Here is a 23,310-nt window from a genome sequence, read left to right on the forward strand (position 1 = left end):
AACTGAAATTGGTTGTCCTAATTACTGAGTGTTTCTGTCCAAATATAATAAAATATATTTGCTGTGGGATACCTGAAATAGAAGTGAGTTTTAGTTTAGAGAGTTAGTCACTGAAACTGATAGGTTAATATTGATAGGTTTTGGCTTTCAGAGCTCTGTAACTAAATTGGATCCCACTTGCCATATACTTTGCTGGGTAAAATAAGTGAATCGCAGACAGATGTGAAAGTCCTAGATTTTCAGAACTTGAGAGACATGAGAAATTCGATTTTCTTATTACAAATTAGAAAACTGAGGCACAGAGAGGTTACTATGTAAGCTATGTAAACTAGAGTGTAAACTAAAGTGTCCAGACTACAAAGTAAGTTTCCCTGATTTTCCAACATTGCTCTTTCTTATTCTTAGTCCAGATATTTTTTGTCTAACACAGCTGTGGCCTGAAAATAACTAACAAGTTCTTATTTTGTGTTGCTCTCTGTGTGCCTTTTTATTTAAACACGTAGTCTATAAAATATACTCTGCAAAAGTAAACCTACCTGTTTTTCACTTTAAAATGGTTATTAACTATTAAGAATGAATATTATCTTCATAGCAAGTTGCTAGTGGATGTCCCTTGGAGTTCTAGAAAGGATATTGTTTCTGGACAAAATTAGATTGATTCTTAGCCTGAGGTGAGCTTGAGTTTTTTGATACTGTTTTCAGGCCTTTATACTTTTCTGTTCGATAGCAAGTTTTATTGGTTTCCTATTTTTTTACTAAAGCATGTGTATGATTAAAAGTTCTTAGGATAGATAGATGTGGTATGCAATGCAATCTTTGCTCTCCAGAAGAGGGGGGCATACAGACAAATAATGGAAATTTAAAATAACGCTGGAATGTTTGGCCAAACACATTCTGACTGTTTTATACTCGAGCCCAGGATATCCACAGGTTTTTGCTGTTGCTGAGAATAAAGTCTGGAGGTACTGTGGGGAATTAGAAGGAAGAAATAAGTCATAATTAAAACTGAAGTGATAGTTCTGCCAGACTTGTTAACCTGAAGTTTTTGGTGTTAGGTGTTAACTTGAACAGTTCTTTACTAGATAATCCTCACTGCTTAAAATAAATTTTGACTTCATTTTGCCAGGAACAAAAGAAAATAAATCTGAGTTTTTATTTAAAGTATTGGATTATTGACGACTTAAATTTTGTCTGCTTTTTTCAAATGTGCTGCTTTTATAGTCAGTAGAAGCACATTGTCCTGGTTAACTGAACTCAACCCTCTAATATATGGTCTTCCTCACTGGCAAGAGGACCTTGTTCCTGGGAATCCATTGAAATGGGTTGAGGAAAAGTGGGTCACATGTGTGTTAATACAAAGAGGAAATGGTCTTTAAATTGTGTTTTCATAAAAGAGGGCAGTTTACATGATGGTTATTGGGATTTATTTTTTGAACATGGGAATTTCAGACTTTGTTTTTATTTATGTGTTTATGTTTTAACCTTCCCTCCAGATCCCAAAAGGATAATCACTTACAATGAAGCCATGGATAGTCCAGATCAATGAAGGACCAGACTGCCTATTTGTAACCTTTCTGCAGCATTAGAGCCACCGTTCATGGGGGACACAAGGCTTTTATGCTCCTAGATCTTCAACGCAGCAGAGGAACCATAAGTAGAATCACAGGATAATATATACAAATATATATATATATACATTATATATATATAGTTATTTAAAAAAAGGCAACTGAAAGTAATTAGACTTCTTAAGGAAACAAATTTATTTCAAGAGACTACACATGGTTATTTAATCTCCGGTACTGAATAGTTTTGTTTTGTTTTGTTTTTAGTTTTTGTTTTTAAGTGTGAATGCAAGTGATTAATGAATATGGACTTATTAACAAGCGTGGTTCTAAAGTTCCTGCTGTCATCACCTTGGGCAACAAATGACCCACTGGAAAGGCAAATCCACTTTAAAAGATCTCTGTATCTTGTTCTGTGACTAAAGTGATACACTAATCACGGGGAACCCAGAATGATTCAACATTTTCCCCCACTCCTCCCTTGATCTTTTGGTTATACTTTGAACCCTGCGAGAATGCTGGATAAAATGCCTTGAAGTTTGCAGGGGTCTTTTTTTTTTTTTTAGTGAATATGATTTGCATGTCTTGCCAGGAATAAGCAGCCTCTGTGGGGTGTTGGGAAATATTTTCTTTGTTTTCTTTTATTTTTTGTGGGGTGGGGATAGGGGAGGGCATTGAAGTTCTACAGTTCTGAAGTAGTTGGTGGTACATAGTTTCACTTGGCTTTGGTTACCTATTGGACTTTAATAAGTAAAAACTTTATGAGTGTCATTTAAACAAAAGTTACAGAACAAACAATTGGCTTTAGATATTTAATCTGGAAAAATCCTCCTGTGCCCATGTTCTAACGTAACTGTGTAAGTGGGAGCAAAAATGTATTCTGCTTTTCAACTGTAGGTGCTCCAGACTTGCTCTCTGTCACTAACACTAAATGTGCTATTTTTCTTGTTTTTCATCAAACATCTGAAGAGAAACTTCTGTACCTTTCTGTAAATTCTTTTTAATTTCTCAGAAATCTAAAAGGGGAAGAAAAAAGTCCATGAAAACTAAAACTTCATGTTTTTAGCCAGTGAGGAGGTAATAAACCCTGCCTATAGAAGGTGTGTTTTCATGCAAACTATACTTCTGAGCTTATTAGCTTCTAATTATATCTTAATAAATATATTTTATTACTAGAGCAAATGGGTTTTTTTTAAGGAAAATAATGTGAAATTCTGGAAATTTTCTTTTGGGCAGAGAAGAGCATCAGCCCTGTCTTATCACATTACCATCCTGTTGCACTGCAGCTTGTATATAGCATGCTAAAATAAATTTTTTTGTGTGTGCAGAAACTAAGGGTCCAATATAAGGTTGGGTGATGTCAGTGGCATAAAAACAAGTTCTCTGGCCTGACATAGCATCGCGTCTCACACACACACAAACACAGAAATTAGTATATCCATGTATGTCAAATACAGGTTAAAATAGCAGGGTATTTATACAGAGAGATGTAGTCTTCTAATAAAAGTAGACTGGATCCCCAGGGTTATTTGGGGAGGAAGTAGCTACATTTTGCTCAGCCCTTTTGCTTAAGAAATGTCCAGTTTTGAGCGACTGTAGTATGGATGAGTTTTCATGTTTTGTTTGATTATTTGAGGCTTTTAACAAGTAGTTTGTGAAAGAAGCTGTTGGACTCAGCATAGAGTAGAGAAAATATCTTTATAGTCTGGATTTCTGCCCTGCTTAGATTTTAAAAGTATAAGCATGGATTGCCAATTCCACTTGATGTAAACAAAACTTTTATACATAATATATATATATATAAGATAACTTATTGTATCAGTCCAGGTTCAGAAACTTGTGGTAGGCCAGTTCCAGATAGTTTCATTTCACCTGTAAACTGTATCACTTTTACGGATATTGTAATTTTCAAATGTATAATATGTTTACAGATGTGCCCTGCATTTAGTCTGCCTTGTTCTATTTTGATTTTTGTTGAGTCTCCTGCCTGCTTGCCAAAAGCTAGGATGCTTCAGGCCCATGTACAATTGAAAGCAGAGGCATCCTTGAGCTTTAAAGCATTGAACAAACTGGAAAATGCATCATACCACATAACTGAAGTGAAAGAAGTCTGTGTTTTGTGTTTTTTTTTTTTTTTTTTAATAAAAATTTTCAAAAGGTTAAAAAAAAAAAAAAATACAAGGTTGATTAAAGAAAAAAAAAAAAAGGCTCCAGTTTGTTTTACAGGTTTTAAAGTTCTGCTGTGTGTTCAATTGCCTTGTGTAACCACTTGTCGCCTTAGGGCCAGATTCTCTCCCTCTCTTCTCGTCCTCATTCCCCGCCGCCCCCCACCCCTTTTTTTAAAACATCCATTTTGCTTGCCTGGTATTTGAAAGCTCTTCTGTCTCACAACTCACAAGAAACTTTCTGGGTTTGTGATATACAGAGGTTGAACGAATATATATTTTGAAAGGAATTAGAAAAACAGCCCTCATCTGAATTTTTAATTTAGAAGCAATGTTTATCTTCAAAATATCTTTGACAAGCTGTTGTTGCTTTCCTACTTCCCTTCCGTATCCCTCAGGCCTCTCTGTTTAGAGAAGCCAAAAAGAGAATGTCTCCCTTGTCTGTTTGTCCAAAGGTTTTTGAGTCTCCCTTCTAAATGAAACAACGCAACATTTCACTTTGATTTCCCCCACTGAAATTTCCTTCACTATATGGTTAGAGGTATAGAGTTAGGGATGTCTCTTTACCTTCTGGAACCCTAGTGCCCCATCATATTAACTGTCAGTATTTTGGGGGCATTGGGTTAATGGACTTACTTGCCTAGGTACAAGCAGGACTTTGGGACATATCTCCTTTGTGCTGTTTGGTAACACTTAACTCTACTTGTCGCAATCTTTCTTCTTAGGTCCTCACACAATTCCTTACAGAGCACTTATTAAAAAAAAAATCTTAAAGAGTTGATCTGTTTCCTGATTATTTTATGTAAGCTTCTAAACTTCAGCTGTGATTAATTTAGCACATTTAAATAACGTTGATGTGTTATTGTTCGGTATAAAGAATTTTTCTTCAACTCAGAGTATTAGTACTGTAGCATAAACCAAATACAGTCTAGAGGGGATTTTTAACATCCCTCCATTATAAAGACTGAAAAGGTGTGTGTCTGTGTGTTTGTTGAGTGCTTGTGTGTGTGTGAGAGAAGGAAATATTAAAAATTAGTAAGTGAATGTGTGTAAGACATTATATTAGTATTCAGAGAATGAACTTGTATTTATTTTGTGCCATTTGTTTTCATTACACAGAATAAAGTCAGGTGGTTTTAATCCTTAAAAGGGTAGTATTTGAAAAATGGCACTAAGAATGAAATCATGACCTATTTTTTTAATAGCTATGAAGATACTAATTATGGGTGAAGATTTCTTTTTAAATCTGCCTTGATTGTAGGTGTCTGCGTCACATACCACTCTCGTAGATGTCTTGAATAATTCCCCTTCCCCTCAAAAGACAGGGTGTATTTATCTTTCTCTTCGTTCACCCCACTTTAATGAACTGAAGTTAATTCCATAGCCTTTACTCTGACTTTAGTAATGAGCTTTCACATACAGTGTATTTACAGCATCTATAGTTAGCACTTCCTCCTCTACTTTCTAGGAGGGGATAGACAATAACTAGGAATTTGTTAATGCCAGTTTGTTTTTTCTTGAAATAAATGGCTGGAGAGTTTTAGAATTTTGCTGTTTTCCTTAATCATCTGCTTTCCTAATCACAGAATCTTGGCAAAAACTTTATAAAGGAAAAAAAAGTGCTGCATTGTTTTTTCAAATAACAGTTTCTAGGGGAAATACGGCAAACCTCAATTATGAGTGTTGTCCACAAGACAAAATGTGTTTCTTCACAAAACATTACATAGCAGCAGTAGTTTCGTGCTTGGTTGTTAGGCTTGTTGCTAACCCAACTGAAGGCATCTAATGGTTTATTTTATGCTGTAAACTTTTTAAAATACAAAAAAGCCATTTAGTGTGAAATTTGTGATGTACCAAATGGCCACAGTCAAGGAAATTGGGAAGAGAACATTGTTTGATTTTAAACTCCTCTAAGGAGGAAGTCATCGTTTCAAGACTTTCTTCCTCAAGTTCTAGAAATAGATTAAAAGTCCACAGTTTCCAAGGATTATGAGTATAGTTCTATCGCTGGGCCATATTCTCAAATAACACATGATCCCTCTTGTATACCTGTGCTAACTGTGTACAACAGACTATAGTGGAACAAATACATGTTATGATCAGGTTCGTTAATGCTGCACCAGTTGTAGATTCTGATCAGGCAGTGTCTTTCAGTAGTCCTACCCATAATTTTACTGTTGAATTTTTAAAAGAAAGGGTAGGATTTGCTCATCTTCCCCCCCACCCAAAGTGTTAACTTGTTTAAGGGGAGGGGCCAGAGGATAAGACTAGGAGAAAAGCTGCTTTGTGTTTGCAGAGACGCATTAGGTTATTAGTTCTTAATAAAGATGTTACTTTCATTAACTAATTGACAGAGCACCAGGATTCTTTTATAGTGAGAAAGTTGGGCTTCTGCTTCTAATTATCTTAAAATGTTTTTTTAAAAAATATACATCAATCTGTTCAGATGTGTGAGAACAAGGACCACCATGGGTTGGTTTAAAGAAGGATGAGTCAGTCATTGGCTTCATTCAAAAGCAAAATTCACATCACTCAAAGTTAACTGGGTTTTAATTAAATTCCACACCATTCTGCTACTCAAGAAGGAGCTTACAAATAGAAGTTTTAAATTGTCTGCACAACAAAAACACCCAGTGAAGTATGAATGGTATGTTGCTTTTGCATTACTGGGAGAGTCAAATAGCAATTCCGGGCTAGAAATGTATGAAACAGCCGTCCCTCACAAATGGGATTGCTGATTCGGACTTCCCTATCAAGTTTTATGTCCAGAGTTCTAAAGCCATTTTATAATACCGCAGTATCCCTTTTCTACAGCCTTATTAAAATAGCTGCAAACATTTATTTTCCAATCCAGTTTCACTTTGATTGCACATTGAAATTTTATTCTAAAGACCAACAAACCAACTTGAGGTAGATTATAGCTTTCCATATGTCCTCTCCTCAGGTGCTAAACTAGGCTCCAAAAATGGATACTGCTTTAGTAATGTCTGCTTTATCCTTAAATATTACTTTTGCTAGGTGTAAAGATTTGGTGTTAACAAAAGTGGTTTTAATATGTAAATATGAATGAATGCCTTTAGTTTGCCCCTGTTTGTCTCTTTAATCTGTTTCATTTATCCTCCATGGAGGAAAATCCTTTCATGATACTGAATACATTTCATTAGGTATTGTTGCATTTTAGGATGAAAATACAACTATTTTCTGTCTTGGAATAATCCTGCTGCTGCTATGAGAAACTGAAAAATCAAGAATGTGATGCACTTTTTATGTGACTATATACCATACCTTTATAGGTTGCTTTGATTACCTTTCCTGTAGCACAGCCACTAGCAAAAGTGATTGGATTTTAAAATTCCCTTTGGGAGATCCGTACAAAAAGTTTTTTATGGTATTGCCCTGTGAAGGATATTAACTTAGGAAAATACAAATTCTGTTAGTATTACACATTTTGGCCTTAAAATGTCTTCTACTACTGAAAATCTTTTAGTTTTGCTTCTGTTATTCCCTCTGCCTCAAAAAGAGAGGTTGGGAAGAATGGCTTAAAGGAAATAGTAGTACTGGTTTGTTGCTGATATTTTAGAAAGAAATCAATTGTCTACTATATATACTGGGGAGTTTGTTTGTATACAAAGGAGAAGTAACATTGCCCCAAGCCAATCTGATTTAGTTTAGTCAAATCAATCAAAACCAACTATTCTGCTTCTCTAGGTATTTTTACTTAGCAAAGATAAACTTACGCTACTTGACATGAGGAAAAGTCATTTCTCAAGCACATACTTGAAGGAGATTGAACCCAATTATGATGGAGGAAAAACACCAAATGGGGTGGAGGAATATGAGAAAGATACGTGGTCCAAAGCTATCTGATTATATTTTGATGTTGCCAATATTGCAAAGCCAAAATTTTAATTTGCTTATTTAATATATTTGTTGGCCAGAGATCTATTTTTATATCAATGTGCCTTGCATGTATATTTTAAAAAAACAATAAAATTGGAAAGGCCATGTTACAATGCCTGAGATAGTTGATGGTTCTTAACCACCTCACTAATTTTTATGCAGTATGAGATGTTCATTCTATTGCCCAACTGGTGCTCTCTGTTTCAAGTTATAGATCTTGTCACAAACTGGAACTGTTTTATAAACTGGTGATTTAAGTTACTGTTTTGGTTGTTTCTTTTTCTTTTTTCGTTTTGTTCTTAGTCTGTTAGTGGCTGTTCTGTAGTGGGAAATAGTAAAAAGATTCTTCCCTTCCCTCCCCTCTCAGCACCTTCTTCAAGTAATGTGATGACACCACTTGTGTGCTTTGAAAAAAGTTTCAGCTTGCTGTTTCCTTTAGTGTTATAAAGTGTTATAAAAAGCATTGTTTGCAAAATCTAGGGAGATGAGTCCACTTTAATTTGGAATTCTTTGTGAGCTATGATCCAAGTTATTGGCTCTTCCCAACTTAAAAATTTTTTATTGTTAAAGCACCTTGCTTAGAAAATTTTAAATATTTATGTCTGCAACAATTGTCTCAAAATAATGAACTGTGCAATTCTTGTCATTAAAAAAAAGAAAAGATCTGAACTCTCCCTACTGTGGCTTGTTAGTTTCTCTGTATTTTCTGCCAGTGTAAATGTGAAAAGCTTTGCTTGCATTACGTTTTAGAAATGCATTTTGCACACTCAAATTTTGCTGAAGCTCCATGAAAAGGTTAGACCTAAGTAGATGAATAAAGCTATGCACATGTTTTGAAAGTTTAATTTGTGTGTCATTACCAAAAGTGACCTATCCTTATTACTTTGCTGCTCTTAGCTTTACCATCTGTAGAAACATGGCTCAAAGTTAGAGTTCTGGGCTAGTTCATCATTGGAACTAGAAGAGAGAAAAATTGGCACCTATTTTAATAACATAGTTTTAAAATGAGAGCTTGACTCGTGTCTGCTAAAGGGCTTTTTTTTTTTTTTTTTTTTTTGAAACAGGGCAGTTTTATCAGCTTTACAAACTGTTGAATACTCCAATGAAATTTTGGTTTATTTGATCAAATAGAAATGAAAAGTGGTTGAAACTGAAATGAAGGAAGGACCTTTACCACATGGAGTTTTGTGACAATTTTATGTCTTAAACCTGGTTTAAAGGTAGGATGAGCTTTTTACCTTTGCTTTAGCATAAATTTTGGTTTACTGAATGATTGACTTGAGATTTAGAATCATTCAGTTGTTTAAAGATCAAAGCACAAGTTAAAGATAATGTGTATCTCTTTAAAACTGCCCAAGCTGATTAGAACAAGTTTAGAAATTGAGCTGATTTGATTTCATTGCTGCAGTCTGCATGTACTAAATAGCTTTACTTCACATGTTGTGTACTTAAAGGATTGTGTAGATGTACTGGCCAGGTTTTGTCAAATCATCTTTTAAAAGATTGTTTTGTATTTTCTTCCGGACCTTCGTAGAAGAGGCTAATATGTTTAAGTAGAGATAATACTAATGATATTTTCCCCTTGCTCCTAGATATAAAAGAAATATTTCCGTTTTATGTTTTTCCTATGTATAGAAGAGGATTACCTTCTCTATCATCAAGTGTGCTCTTAATGTATGTTGTTGACTGAAAACACAGCAAGCCCGCCCTTCTGTGTCTTCCCTGGAAGTGACAGTTAAAAATGAAGTCTACTAGTCAGAATGCAAAAGGTGGCCCATAATGCATGGCCTTAAAAGGCATGAATGCAGGAGTATAGCATCATCTTTGATGGTTATGGCTACTCCTCAGCATCTGTCAGGAGTTCACATGTTCAGTCTTGGAATGTATTGGAGGAGCGAAGTAATTTCTGTGTCTTGTGTGCGTTAGCACTTAGGAGCTGTTACCTCTTAATCTGGGGGAAGGGACAATTAGTGGGCTATAATTATGTGAGAGGATTTTTCCCTTCTGTCTCCCAATTTAAAAAATGTCCTTTCAGTGTTTGTTTTGCCCAGTCAAAAAGATAGGCCTTTTCTAGATATAAGAGCAGTGGCCAGAGATTTCCTCTTTTGCTAAATGCTTAGGTATTTGCCATAGCTGTTTTTGATGTCATGGATTCTGAGGAAGTGTCAGTTACGTGATGATCTTCCTTTATTGATGTCTTACTTCATGTTCAGTGTTTCAAAAATATAAATTACAAGCACTCTACATCCATACCCAGATTGACTTATTTTATCAGAAAAAAAAAAAACTTGAGAAATTTGTAGATCAAATTAAGAGACAATAAGTGTACATTGTTGAATAAAAAATTTTAAAGTTTCCAAGGTGTTTGTGTTATCATCTTTTGTGTGCTTTAATTCAAAAAAATGTACTGAGCACTAAGGTAAGATTGTGACATTGGTAATATTTTTTAAATGGGTCAAATGTACAAATAATTTAAGGCTTAAATATAGCATAGTCATAAGTTCCTAATCAGGTTATTAAGGTGCTTAGAATTTGCATATGTATGGAAAAATCACCTCTATGAGAACAGCTATGCTGTGTTTTGTCATGACACTGAGCCTTATGTTCTTACAGTTGAAATAAGCCGAAATTGAGCTAAACAGTGTGACAATTTGAGAAGCTTCCTAAGTTTGTTTAGCAGTGATCTGTCACAGGTGAAAAAATAGCAGTGCTAACATCAGTGTTAGAATGGGAGTAAGGAGAAAAAGAGAAAAGATGCAAAAACAATTACCAAAAGTGTGTCTGTCACTATATAGACTGATAGATTTGGGTTATATGCTGTAATGTTTTTTGAAATAGAGGATCATCGTCCTTGGTGTGGTAATGACTTACTTGCAAGGACACCAAAGGGAACTTGGGGTTTTATGGAAGCTTGTCTTTAAAGATTCTTAGCCATGTAAATGTGATTTCTATAAAGCATTCAGTCTACAAAGTTGTTGGGGTTTTTTTTTTAATGACATTTATTGTGGATTTCAGCAGCTAACATTTGGAAGCAATATCAGCAGAACATATATTTTATTCTAGATTGTTTAGGAAGGTCTCATGCTTGAGGAATTCTTACTTGGAGCTTTTAATCCACTACTGTTGGATACGGCGAATGGATTGAATCTGGGAAGTCTGGGCATGAGAACCCCACTCTCTCCAGTGTTTGTAGTCTCCTCCATGATGGTCACATTCCAAGATATACTGATAGCCACGGTACCCAGGATACTGGTAGCAAACCCAGCTGGAAAACCCAGAGGATATCAAGTTATTAAAACTAGTTAGAGACCTGGTAAACATCCCCCAAACCTAAGCCTCTGGTTTCCCTAACACAATAGTATGGAATGCTTTTAGGCTTAAAAATTAATAGCAATCCTAAATATTATCAGGCAGCATGTATGAACAGGTGCCTACAACCAGCTGAAAGTTGTGGAAAAGAGGTATGAGAGTAGTCAACGTAAGTCCTTCGGTAGTGGAATGTTTGGGGGAGAAAAAACTGAGGTTAATGATAGTGGTACCAAAAACTTGAGATTCAGAGTTCTAATAGCTAGAATGTGACGGTCATACCAATGGGACATCAATGTGTGAATTCAGATAATACACGACCATTGATACATTAATATTCATAAGGTTTACAACTGCAAGAGTTTGAAATGTGCTCCAACCCTGTTTTTTGCACTTACGCTCCACATTGTATCTTCATGGAGCCAACTTCGTTGTTGGGCCAACCCATGGCTTGCAAGGAGGGGTAGTCATCACAGATTTCCCATTGGCGTCCAATGAAATTTTCTTTCTCAAAAATTGTAATCTTAGACTCCTTATGATTCTGTAATACAGAAGTTTTTTTTCAGTTTAGCACCAGTGTTGAGGCTTGTCATAATTCTTTACCACATTTGTCAAACTCAAAATGCCCCTGGTTTATAGAAGAAAGTGCATGTAAAAATACTTCATGCAATACAGAGATTTTAAAAACTACCCGTAATCCTGTATAATCCAGTTTAATACTATGACATTAAAAATGTACAAAAAAAAAAAGTACAAATAACTGGTATCGTTTGGAACCACAAGAGACCAGTGAAAGAGAATATGACAGCAGGAAAAAAATAGTTGAGACAGCCGACCAAGGATTAATACTAATGTGGAAAAGGTTCTACAAGTTGAGAGGAAATGTAAGTCTGTGTGTGTGTTGGGGGTGGGGTGGGTGCACGCACACAGCATTGGAAAAAACGTGTCTGGTAGGGGACATGAGGACTACACACAGCATTGAGAAGGCAGAGACTGACCTTTATGAAGTTCAGAAACAGGCAAAATTAGCCCTAGTGATAGTGGAAAGGAGCAGTTGGAGAGGGACACCAGGTAATTTTATGAGGCAATGGAATTGTATATCTGATCAGGGTATTAGGTGGGTATGGATATTTTTCAAAACTCATATAAGAATATACAGTTAGAATTTGTGTATTTTACTATGTGTAAAGTATACATTTGAGGGGGGCGGAAATTGGGAGTTAAAATGAAAACACGTCCAGATAGGGAAATACTTTTTAGTTCTAGAGCTGTTTAGCATCTCCACTGCTTGGATTTTGGTAGGACTTTAAGATGAGATCGTTAACTAAAATCATGAGAAAAATCACATGATACAGATGAGTATTTGAAAAGGTTTCAGCCCAGCCTTATTCCCAATATAGGGATCATTTTTCAGCACACCCCTGAAGAACACCCTGCTTGTGCTTGAGTTCTCCACAGAGGAGAAGCGTCCCATTCTGATGCATAATTGAGTAATGCTTAGTGTATGACTTCCCTGGTGGCTCAGACCGTAAAGCGTCTGCCTACAATGCGGGAGACCCGGGTTCAATCCCTGGGTTGGGAACATCTGGAGAAAGAAATGGCAACCCACTCCAGTATTCTTGCCTGGAAAATCCCATGGATGGAGCAGCCTGGTAGACTACAGTCCATGGGGTGGCAAAGAGTCAGACACGACTGAGCGACTTCACTTTAGTGTTAGAAACAAAGTTACGAATCAAAGATAAGAGGTACTGGAAGTCTTGCCTATTTCTTCAGTCATCCCGCATACTAAAGGGTTACTTCACCTTTTCCCTGTTTCTAGGTAAAATAGTATATAGATTGAAATTTAACTGTTCAAGGATTTACTACATGCCAAGTGCTCTAATTATCCTACTGCACTTTTGAAGATCTGAATATCTGCTTCCTGCCACCTCTAAGAAGGCCCTTGGTTGTTTAGTCGCTAAGTTGTATCCAGCTCTTTGTGACTCCATGGACTGTAGCCCACCAGGCTCCTCTGTCCATGGGATTTTCCCAGGCAGGAACCCTGGAATGGGCTGCCATTTCCTTCTCCAGAGGATCTTCCCAACACAGGGCCTGCATTGACAGGCGAATTCTTTACTGACTGAGCCCCCAGGGAAGCCCAGGAAGGCCCACCCTTTTGGCTTAATGAAAATATCTAGGAGAGAAAAAAATAAAATGGCAGACTTGTGTTTTTCTCTTTATACTTTTATCTTCTTCCTACCACATTTCAGCATGACCAACTGATGGGAAATAAGTCAGTCCATATGCACCCTCTCTTATCCATCCCCCACACGCACAGAAATGAAAATCTCAAGGACTCACAGCTGAACAGATGGGGCGGAAGGACATGAGGCGCTCAATGTGATAGGCATTACTCCCGCTCCAGGCATCCCAGCGAGGGTACTCTCCTCTCTCCAGGACAAACTGTTGCCCACAGAAGCTGGTATGCTCATAACCAACCCAGCTGCCAAAGACAAGTAATGGTGTTTGTTCATGGTGTCCAGAGCTTACATGGCCGCAGGGAGAAAGCATCTTTGTTTTAGATGGTAACAGTGGGTGAAATAGCCAGTTCCGACAGAGCCATACAAAGTCATACATTTATCACAAGAGGTGGGGAATGAGCTGGCAGCTGCACTGTGTGGGTTTGTAAATATATTTGTTTTGGGATTGTCTACTGAAGAGGTCTACTTCACTGGCTTGAGTAATGAGTACTGGCAATGTCATTCTGAAATTATATTTCCTTTCTCCTCAAGGTGCTATATTCTCTACTTAGAGCTCCAGGTTCAAGATCTAGTGACTAGGGCATTCAGTTCAGTTCAGTCACTCGGTCGTGTCCGTCTCTTTGTGACCCCAGACTATGGCATTGGCTCCAGCCAAACCTATTGGCTTCTTTCTAAGGAAGCAAAGAGATGAATAAGCAGCATATGGATGACTTAAATCTCTTGTTTCCTTATCACTTCATGGGTTCTTTCTCCTGCAGACCTCTATATGCCTGATTGATTTATTTTGCCTTATTTATTAAAACAGCTCAAATTGACCTTTTTCAACCAGGTCTTAGTTACTGATGACACCTTAAAGTATTTCACTTTGAGGGTTGAAGAGCTCTAAGTTGGGGGTGAGCAACTTGTAGAAGCCTATCTACATACACAGCCAGTTCTGCCTAGACCTAGCCTTTGTGTTTTCAGGCGCAGTGAAATGTTTTCAGATGATCAAGGACTCAACTAACCTGCCAAGAGCAGGAAAACAAAGCAAGAGAGGGTCTTCCTTGCCAAGGAAACTAATCATCACCAAGAAACTCCTGAAAGACTAGCTAGAAACTAATATGACTCTCTGGAGTTGAGTTCCTTTGTATATAGAGAAATTAGCTCACAGTGTCTGCTCTGGGACATGTAGAAAGGGAGTTAGCTGTGAAGAGGCTGTAGCTTGATAGTTTCGTCTCTGTTTTATGTAGGCAAGAAAAACTCAAGGGGCCTGTGGCTTGTTTTGAGAGAACCCCAGGCAGAAGCCTACGGGCTCCAGAAGCACAGAACTGGTAATGTTCACTCCCTCACTCCATGATGTGTATTTCTTTAATCTCCCCCAGATCCAATTCCAAGCCATGAAGAATCTCATGTTCCTTCTAGCTTTGAGTTACTGAATTGCACATGTAAAATTTTTTTTGAGATTACTTAGGTATGGATGCTTCTCTCCCAGAAATGATTAGAGTCTGGGGGAAGATCTTTCTTCTCTGATCTCCATCTTTATGGTTCCATGTATGAAGGGATCAGAAATAGGAGGCCTGAGATTCTGCTGAGGTTGATACTCACGCGCCACATTCCACCTTGAGAGACCGGACGTTGTCAAAATTGCGCTCAGAGACATTTGGGCAGGAGCTGGTGAATTCCATTCTCTTGCCCTGGAAGTTCTCCTGGTCATAGATGGTAATCTGAAATGGGATTAAATGGGAGAATAGAGCTAGAATGTGGTCCATCAGGAAGAACAGAGGCCCAGGCCAACATCTTAACCCATGTCTGACCCAGTGTTTTTCATCACTAGCTGTAGCCCAGGAGGCCTGATGAGGTCTCTTCCAGTGTAGACAGGGTAAGAAGGGGTTTGAAGTAATATCACTGGTTGGAAGTGTTCACAGGCCCATAGGGATGAGGTGTGGGGCCAGGTTTCTAATAGTAATCGTCTACTGGGCATGATAGCTGGCCCTGTGGACATAACCAAGGATTTGTGGACTCATTCCAACATGCTTTCTGCATAAGTGTGGCCCAAAAGCCAGGATTCTGGAAGCTCCAAGGGCTCCCTCTGAATTAACTTTTAGCTTATTCAGCCATACCTGCTATAGAAACCTAATGTGTAAAGCGAGAGTTGTGATAAACCCCTATCATACCCTGAACTAGAAATTGACTCTTGAACCTGGCTAGAGGACAGCTCCCAAAACTGTGAACCAGACTTAGAGTTGATCCACTGAGGAGGTTAAGGGTACTGAGGGAAACAGTGGCTGAGGATCAGCCACTTCAAGCAGTGGTTACAGTCAGCCTCAAGTTGGGGTCAGAAGGAGACCATGATCCAATCATTGATTTGGGATCCGATGGCAAGTCTCTCCTCATTTCTGGGCCCTCAGTTTCTCCACATCATAATCCACTTGGGCTGCTCTATTTTAAGATAACTTTAGCAGGAGGAGAGTTGACCTAGAAAACTAGATAACATCTCCCACCCAACAAGGGTTTCCAGGATCATCCTTCTGTCCAAATGGGAGCATCCTGAGAGAGCCTTCCTGAGACAGCATCTAGACTTTGGCTGGACCCTTCCTTTACAAACTGATGTTTTACTGGCTGGTCACTGTCCCATGGAAAAGCATAGCTCTGGGTCCTACTCTGAGGTTGTATCACACCCCCTGCCCTGATGGATTCCTCAATTTTTCCACGTGATGGAGACGGGCTTACCTTCCATGGCCCCACAGACCCCGGCATGGGGTTAGTTTGAGCCATCTTGGTGGTTGGAAGGGATTCTGGAAGACAGAACACACACCAGTGTCATGGCCTCTGGGGTGAGGGATGAGGGGCACGGGTGAAAGTAAAAGAGGCTTGAAGTCCAATAAACAGACTTTGGTGCAGACTCTGCCTCTCACTAGCTGAGCCTCAGTCGTTTTGCATCAGTAAAACTTCAATGTGCAGAGGTATTATAAGGATGAGAAGCAATGATGCAGATAAAGCACTGCACAGATACCAGGACCACTTAATAAACATGGCTCTCACTCACTTGCCTGCCCCCAGGCACCCACTATAGCCTTGCCTCATTCTCACATACCCCAATATAAACCCTTTGGCAGCCACCTGGTCCAGACCCCTCATATCACCAAGGCGTGGTCTCACTCTTATCTGGCTCTGCCTAGCCCTCAAACTGGCCAGCTGTCCACGGCCATGCTCCCATCCCCTCCCTGCCTCTCTGTCTTCTAGACCTACCCAGCCTCGATCTTGCTTCCCGAGACTTTGCTGCTTTCCCCAGCCTATGGCAACTTGCTTTCTTTCCTCCTTCCCATCACTCATCACAGCACTGATCCGTGTTCCTATTAAATATGTCCTGGGTGAACATCTCAGGAGCAGGGACTGGGTCTCCAGAGTGATTGATGGAGGACCACACTGAACCCATGTTGGGATGGTGAGGGTTGGAGGAGTGGGACAGGTGGCATCGAAAGACTTATTGAAGGAAAGTGAGGAAGAAAAGAGGATGATAATAATAGCTAACACTTAACCATGGCTCAGGGTTTCCCTGGTGGCTCAGATGGTAAAGAATCCATGTGCCATGCAGGAGACTTGGGTTTGATCTCTGGGTCGGGAAGATCCCCTGGAGAAGGGAATGGTTACCACTCCAGTATTCTTGCCTGGAAAATTCCATGGCCAGAGGAGCCCAGTGGACTATAGTCCTTGGGGTCCCAAAGAGTTGGACACGACTGAACAACTAACACACACACAACCATGGCTCACTCTGTGCCAGGTCTTATTCTTTATGTGTTACCTGCCTGAATACATTTAATCTTCACAATGAACCTATGAGTAAGCCCTGTCATTATCCCCATTTTACAGATGAGGATATTGAGGCTCATAGAGGCAAGGTAGACAGAAAAGATGATAGGAAGAGTAAAGGAAGGAAGGACAGTGAGGAGGGGACAAGGAGAGAGGGAAGAAAGGCAGACACATATGCATCAATTTTCTTAATTCAAAACAGCCATTCATGGCTTTTCCCTCTGACTGGTATTGGCCCAGAGACGAATGCATGTAAACTCTGTGATGTATCTTTCCATTCTGAAGCTCTGAACAAGCATTTTCTACCTCTGCCCCCTCCCTAATTTCCCTCTGTGCCTTAGAAGCCTGTCATTTCTGGGGCTCCCAAGTCCCCTCCCGGCCATGGTGGCTAGGGCAGTGGTTATGGTCATGTAAGTGACTCCTTTGGGGTGGCAAGAGAAGTCTGCTTCCCCCCAGAGTTCCCCAATCTTCTCCAGCCATCCTGAGAGGCTCTGACCACAAGGCAGGAAGATGGGGCCCCAGTCCTGGGCAGGGGGAGGAAAGGAAAGGCCAGAGCACCCCTTGGGGCCTTACTCACCCAGCTCCTGCTGCACAGTCTGGGTCTCCATCTGGTGCCGCTTCCTCGGTGGCTCCCGCTTTTTATAGCCCTGCGGCCAGCGGCCTCTGGCCCTGTCAGCACTCTGCTTTCCCTTGGCTTTTGTTCCCCCTGATCCCGGAGCTTTGGTGGCTCAGCCTGCTGGGCGGGCATCCCCCAGGGCTTTGTTTAAACCTGGGATACAGAAATCCAGGGAGGCCCCGCTGCTATGGGCCAGGCTGTCAGTGCGGGCCCTGCTGCTGTGGACTTGCTCTCAGAGCAGATGGGATGTGAGGACAGGTCTGCATGAGTTCTTGTCCTCCGCTCTTCTCCAGGTTCCTCTCGCCACCCCAGGACCTTCCTAAGACCTCGTGTCATATCAACACATCAAAATGCACCTCCCTTCCCATACGGGGTATACATTTGTTGTCGATGTTTAAAAATTAAGGATTATGATGATTCTGAACTCTATTTTTTAACAAGTGGTTCACAAAAAAAAAAAAAAGAAAATAGCTCACTGTGTGCTCAGAAATCTTTATTATGTCATATTTATATGTATTGGGTTGAAAAAAAATTTTGAGTTTTTCCATAAGATGGTACAGAAAAACCCAGATGAAGCTTTTGCCCAACCCGATATAACTATGTAAGAGTTGAATTCAATTATGTAGTCACCTAGTAGACATGAAGTTCCCTATAGCTGTGCTATATTAATATTTATTCATTTTAATTTTGCAATTTTCTTTTTAAAATTTGGAGCCAAAAAGTATTTTTTTTTTTTTTTTTTTGGTGTTTGTTTTAATATTGATATACTGGTTTCGGCCCTTAGCAGTCACTCAAACCCAAGATACACTAACAGGTAAAATGATTGCTCCCTGGAAGTTCAGGGCTCCTGGTGAGAGTAGTGTGGGGTAATTGGAGGGCCTGCCCAGAAGGAGGGGAGGGTGTCTTGTTCAGGCCTCGTAGCTGCTGCGAGGAGCAGGAAGATGCCATGGGTGAGGAGAGCTCTGAGCCTGGCGGATGTGAGTTCCAATCCTAAACCCCCTGGGTGGGTGACCAGGCAAGTCATTCAGCCTTCTTTCAACACCGCCCCCCTCCCTCCAAAAAAAGGAGACTATCTGCCTGACACATTGTAGGCTTATTATTACGTATCACCCTACTCTCTTTCTGGTGATGGATACTATAAAAAATCTCAGCAGCTTGCAAAGAGGAAGGAACTCTTCCTAGTAAAGTTCTCTTAATCCCTCTGTGAATCTCTCCAGCCTGTGACTTGGGTTTGTCTGACCCCTCTTTTCTCAGAACCAAAAATCCATTTGCAGATTTAACAGAACATTCCCAGTGGACAGGTCTGACGCTAACACAATGTGCCACCCTAGGATGTTTCTGCCGCGTGACTAACTGGTGGCATCTGGATCAGTGGCTGGCAAAGGACAGAGTGGCCTTGAGTATCGTAGCAGGTACTGGCTGGCTGGTGGCTGTGCAAGGGCTCAAGGCACCAGCTGTTCATGGCTGGAGGTTCTTCCTCAACTTCCCTTTGCTTCCTCCTCAGAGTTGAGGATCTTAGGGAAACACTTACTTGTTCATTCATTCATTCATTCTTTTTTTCTTTCCTTAACCCCTGGACTGGCTTAGGTACCCCCATCAAGTGCTCTCATGGCACCCTGTACTTACTGATTATTGCATGGGTTTCAATAATCAATTATTCAAGAACTCAACAGGGGCTTGAATTGTGTGGAATTATTGCACGCTTGGAAACTGCTGTAGAAACCAGAAATACTGGGCTGCAAGGACAGAAACGAGACACAACTTGGGGCTTGGATATAGGATAAAACCTTTCATAATATACTTTTTTGTATTTTTCAAGTTTTGAACAATGTGGACATATTTTCTATAGAAACAAGGCTATTTTTGAAAACAAAGAAACTGATTGCTTAATTATCTGCTTCTTCCTCTACACACCATCCTTTATGAGGGTAAGAGCTCTGTCTTGTTCACTGTTGCATCTTCAGCCTTGAACAAAAGTCTTGGCTCAATAAATATGTTCTGAATAAATGAATGAATGAATGACATCCAATGACAGGGTTATGTGACTCTGCAGGCAGAGATGAAACTGACATACAGTCCTTACCAGTTCTAGCCACAACTGACATGCTTGTGTTGTCCTTGTGCTTCATATACTCTCAGCATCTCCATTTGGGAGCTTTACACCCTATTGAAGTGTTAGAACCATAAAGAAAGACGATGCTGTGAAAGTGCTGCACTCAATATGCCAGCAAATTTGGAAAACACAGCAGTGGCCACAGGACTGGAAAAGGTCAGTTTTCATTCCAATCCCAAAGAAAAGCAATGCCAAAGAATGCTCAAACTACTGCACAATTGCACTCATCTTACATGCTAGTAAAGTAATGCTTAAAATTCTCCAAGACAGGCTTCAGCAATACGTGAACCGTGAACTTCCAGATGTTCAAGCTGGTTTTAGAAAAGGCAGAGGAACCAGAGATCAAATTGCCAACATTCGCTGGATCATGGAAAAAGCAAGAGAGTTCCAGAAAAACATCTATTTCTGCTTTATTGACTATGCCAAAGCCTTTGAACTGTGTGGATCACAATAAACTGTGGAAAATTCTGAAAGAGATGGGAATACCAGACCACCTGACCTGCCTCTTGAGAAACCTATATGCAGGTCAGGAAGCAACAGTTAGAACTGGACATGGAACAATAGACTGGTTCCAAATAGGAAAAGGAGTACGTCAAGGCTGTATAGTGTCACCCTGCTTATTTAACTTATAAGCAGAGTACATCATGAGAAATGCTGGGCTGGAGGAAGCACAAGCTGGAATCAAGATTGCCAGGAAAAATATCAATAACCTCAGATATGCAGATGACACCACCCTTATGGCAGAAAGTGAAGAAGAGCCTCTTGATGAAAGTGAAAGAGGAGAGTGAAAAAGTTAGCTTAAAGTTCAACATTTCAGAAAACTAAGATCATGGCATCCAGTCCCATCACTTCATGGCAAATAGATGGGGAAACAGTGGAAACAGTATCAGACTTTATTTTTTTGGCTCCAAAATTACTGCAGATGGTGATTGCAGTCATGAAATTAAAAGACACTTACTCCTTGGAAGGAAAGTTATGACCAACCTAGATAGCGTATTCAAAAGCAGAGACATTACTTTGCCAACAAAGGTCCGTCTAGTCAAGGCTATGGTTTTTCCTGTGGTCATGTATGGATGTGAGAGTTAGACTATAAAGAAAGCTGAGTGCAGAAGAATTGATGCTCTTAAACTGTGGTGTTGGAGAAGATTCTTGAGAGTCCCTTAGACTGCAAGGAGATCCAACCAGTCCATCCTAAAGGAGATCAGTCCTTGGTGTTCATTGGAAGGACTGATGTTGAAGCTGAAACTCCAATACTTTGGCCACCTGATGCGAAGAGCTGACTCGTTTGAAAAGACCCTGATGCTGGGAAAGATTGATGGCAGGAGGAGAAAGGGACGACAGAGGATGAGATGGCTGGATGGCATCACCGACTTGATGGACGTGGGTTTGGGTGGACTCCGGGAGTTGGTGATGGACAGGGAGGCCTGGCGTGCTGCAGTTCATGGGGTCTCAAAGAATCAGACACGACTGAGCAAATGAACTGAACTGAACACCCTATTGAAGTGTTAGAACCATGAAGACTGATGGAATCAATTTTTTTTAGCCAGTTTTTAATTTTTGAAGAAAAATGGAGCATTTACGTTTGATTGAAAAGTCCAAATACATGAACAAAAATATTGTGAGGGGGATGATGAGGGTCACTGTGCAAACAATTTACAAATATCCATCCAATTTTCCTAGAGTTATAAGTATCCCCAGCCTGTCCTCTATCTGTTTTCCTCAATTATCCTAAGTTCAAGGAAGCCAGAGAAGGATCACCCACCTCCAGGGCTACCACCATACTTTGCAAATAACATCTGAATATGGTTTTTAACCAAGTTCTATAGGATACCCCCTCTGACATTGTCTGAAGCTGCTGCTTCCCTAGCCCTCTGATGGTTATGGCCTCCAAGCTCCAATTACCTCCGCCATCTCCTTCCAGGAAAGTCAGGGCAGAGCCACTCCAAGAGTGGGAATGAAGGGAGCAAACCAGCTTGTATCCCTTTCTCCTAAACTGAGCTTGGGTCTCTCCTCTTCATCTTTAATAACAATAACTACAACTTATGAAGCATTTACTGTGAACCAGACACTGCCTCCTTTATCCTCACGACAACCCCATGAAGTAGGTCATTATGATACCCATTTTACTGATGAGTTAATTGAGGTTCTGAGGAGCCAAGTTCTGGGCCAGGGAACTCAACAGGGTCTTGAATGTATGTCTATCTGCTCCAAAAGCTGTAGTCTTTCCTCTGGGCAACCCTGCCTCTCTGACATTAAGTCAGATTATAATACTTACCTGACCCATTGCTGTCAGATGAAGGGAAATGAAGGCATTTAGGGCAGTGATGGGACCCAGTGCCATCAATAAATGGTAACTATATTATTGATTGTTCCAAATCAGATAGAATCTTGTGCCAGATACTCACAGAGATTAGTGGGAGCAAGCAGCAAAGATTTTAGAGATATTTATCAGGTAAAAAATATTTCCTTTGGGGAATTTCTGGACAGCCAGTGGGGCTGGTTGGGACTCTGTGATTTTACTGCCGTGGCCTGGGTCCCTGGTTGGGGAGCTAAGATCCTGCAAACTGCGAGGCATGGCCCAAAAACAAAGTTTTTTTCTTTGAATTTGGAAAAGACCACGTTTGTTCATTTTTTTCCCCAATATTTTTCTCTATTTCATCTTAACAGCACCTGGTGGCTCAGACAGTAAAGAATCTCCCTGTAATTAATGCTGGAGACCTGGGTTCGATCCCTGGGTTGGGAAGATCCCCTGGAGAAGGGAATGGCGATCCACTCCAGTATTCTTGCCTGAGAATTCCATGGACAAAGGAGCCTGTTGGACTACAGTCCATGAGGTCATAAAGAGATGGACACAAGTGAGCGACTAACATTTTCACTTTTCTGTCATATTTTCTGTACACTGTTGATCTATGGCGGACATGGATTGTGAAATCTGTTCTAAGTCCACACACTCATTGCATGAACAGGTGGGGTAACTGTCTGCCCAGTGGGATGGGCTTTAAGATTTGGAGGTGATAAAAGACATTAAGGGACTTCCCAGGTGGCACAGTGGTAAAGAGTCTGCCTGCCAACGTAGGAGACGCAAGAGATGTGGGTTCGATCCCTGGGTTGGGAAGATGCCCTGGAGGAGGAATTGGCAACCCTCTCCAGTATTCTTGCCCGGAGATCCCATGGACAGAAGAGCCTGGCGGGCTACAGTGCAAAGGGTCTCAAAGAGTCAGACACGACTTAGCGACTGAACACACATACACACCAGACATTAAGGAGAATGAGACCACCCCCAAATGTAATGTGGTTGATTTGAACCTTGAATTTCTCGACACTAGGGCTATGTGCCAGGCATGATAGAGGCTCAGTAGAACTTTATGAATGGCTTGGATCCCCTGGCCTTGCCTCTGGGCCCAGGGAGCCTCACAGGATGAGGCCCAGGGCGGGAGGGGTGAGGTCATGGGGCCAGGGTGGCCCCTGGACTCAGCACTTTCTGGCAAGAGCATAATGGGGCTGACCAGGCGGCTGAGCAGCACTTCTGTTGTTTGGGAATAAGCAGGCTGAGTACAAAGCAAAGGGCCCAGTCAGCGTTCAGCCAGCACCTACCTCCCCCATGAGGGGCTGCTCC

The 23,310-nt window shown here is 40.4% G+C and overlaps 2 protein-coding genes across 3 annotated transcripts in view; one reads left to right on the forward strand and one right to left on the reverse strand.

The window, feature by feature from the left end:
• NUFIP2 (nuclear FMR1 interacting protein 2) overlaps positions 1–9,990 on the forward strand; it is a 28,037-nt gene extending 18,047 nt beyond the window's left edge. Inside the window, exons 4-5 of one of the 2 annotated variants that reach the window (XR_011468038.1) lie at positions 1,494–8,850; positions 9,223–9,990. Coding sequence is in view for 1 of the 2 variants with exons in the window: in XM_070390329.1 (XP_070246430.1) it covers positions 1,494–1,546 (53 nt within the window). In the remaining variant the exon portion in view is untranslated. Of the gene's footprint in view, positions 1–1,493 lie in introns of both variants that reach the window. The other variant, XM_070390329.1, reaches the window with a different exon arrangement.
• Positions 9,991–10,747: 757 nt separating this feature from the next.
• Positions 10,748–17,573, reverse strand: CRYBA1 (crystallin beta A1). The gene is made up of 6 exons (XM_005888203.3): positions 17,543–17,573; positions 15,886–15,950; positions 14,761–14,879; positions 13,277–13,418; positions 11,335–11,477; positions 10,748–10,895 (listed from the first exon to the last, which is right to left on the reverse strand). The coding sequence occupies exons 1-6, from the start codon at positions 17,571–17,573 to the stop codon at positions 10,748–10,750; spliced, it is 648 nt and encodes a 215-aa protein (XP_005888265.1).
• Between the last annotated feature and the right edge of the window lie 5,737 nt (positions 17,574–23,310).

The sequence above is a fragment of the Bos mutus genome, chromosome 19 (assembly GCF_027580195.1).
Source record: "Bos mutus isolate GX-2022 chromosome 19, NWIPB_WYAK_1.1, whole genome shotgun sequence".
NCBI lineage: Eukaryota > Metazoa > Chordata > Mammalia > Artiodactyla > Bovidae > Bos > Bos mutus.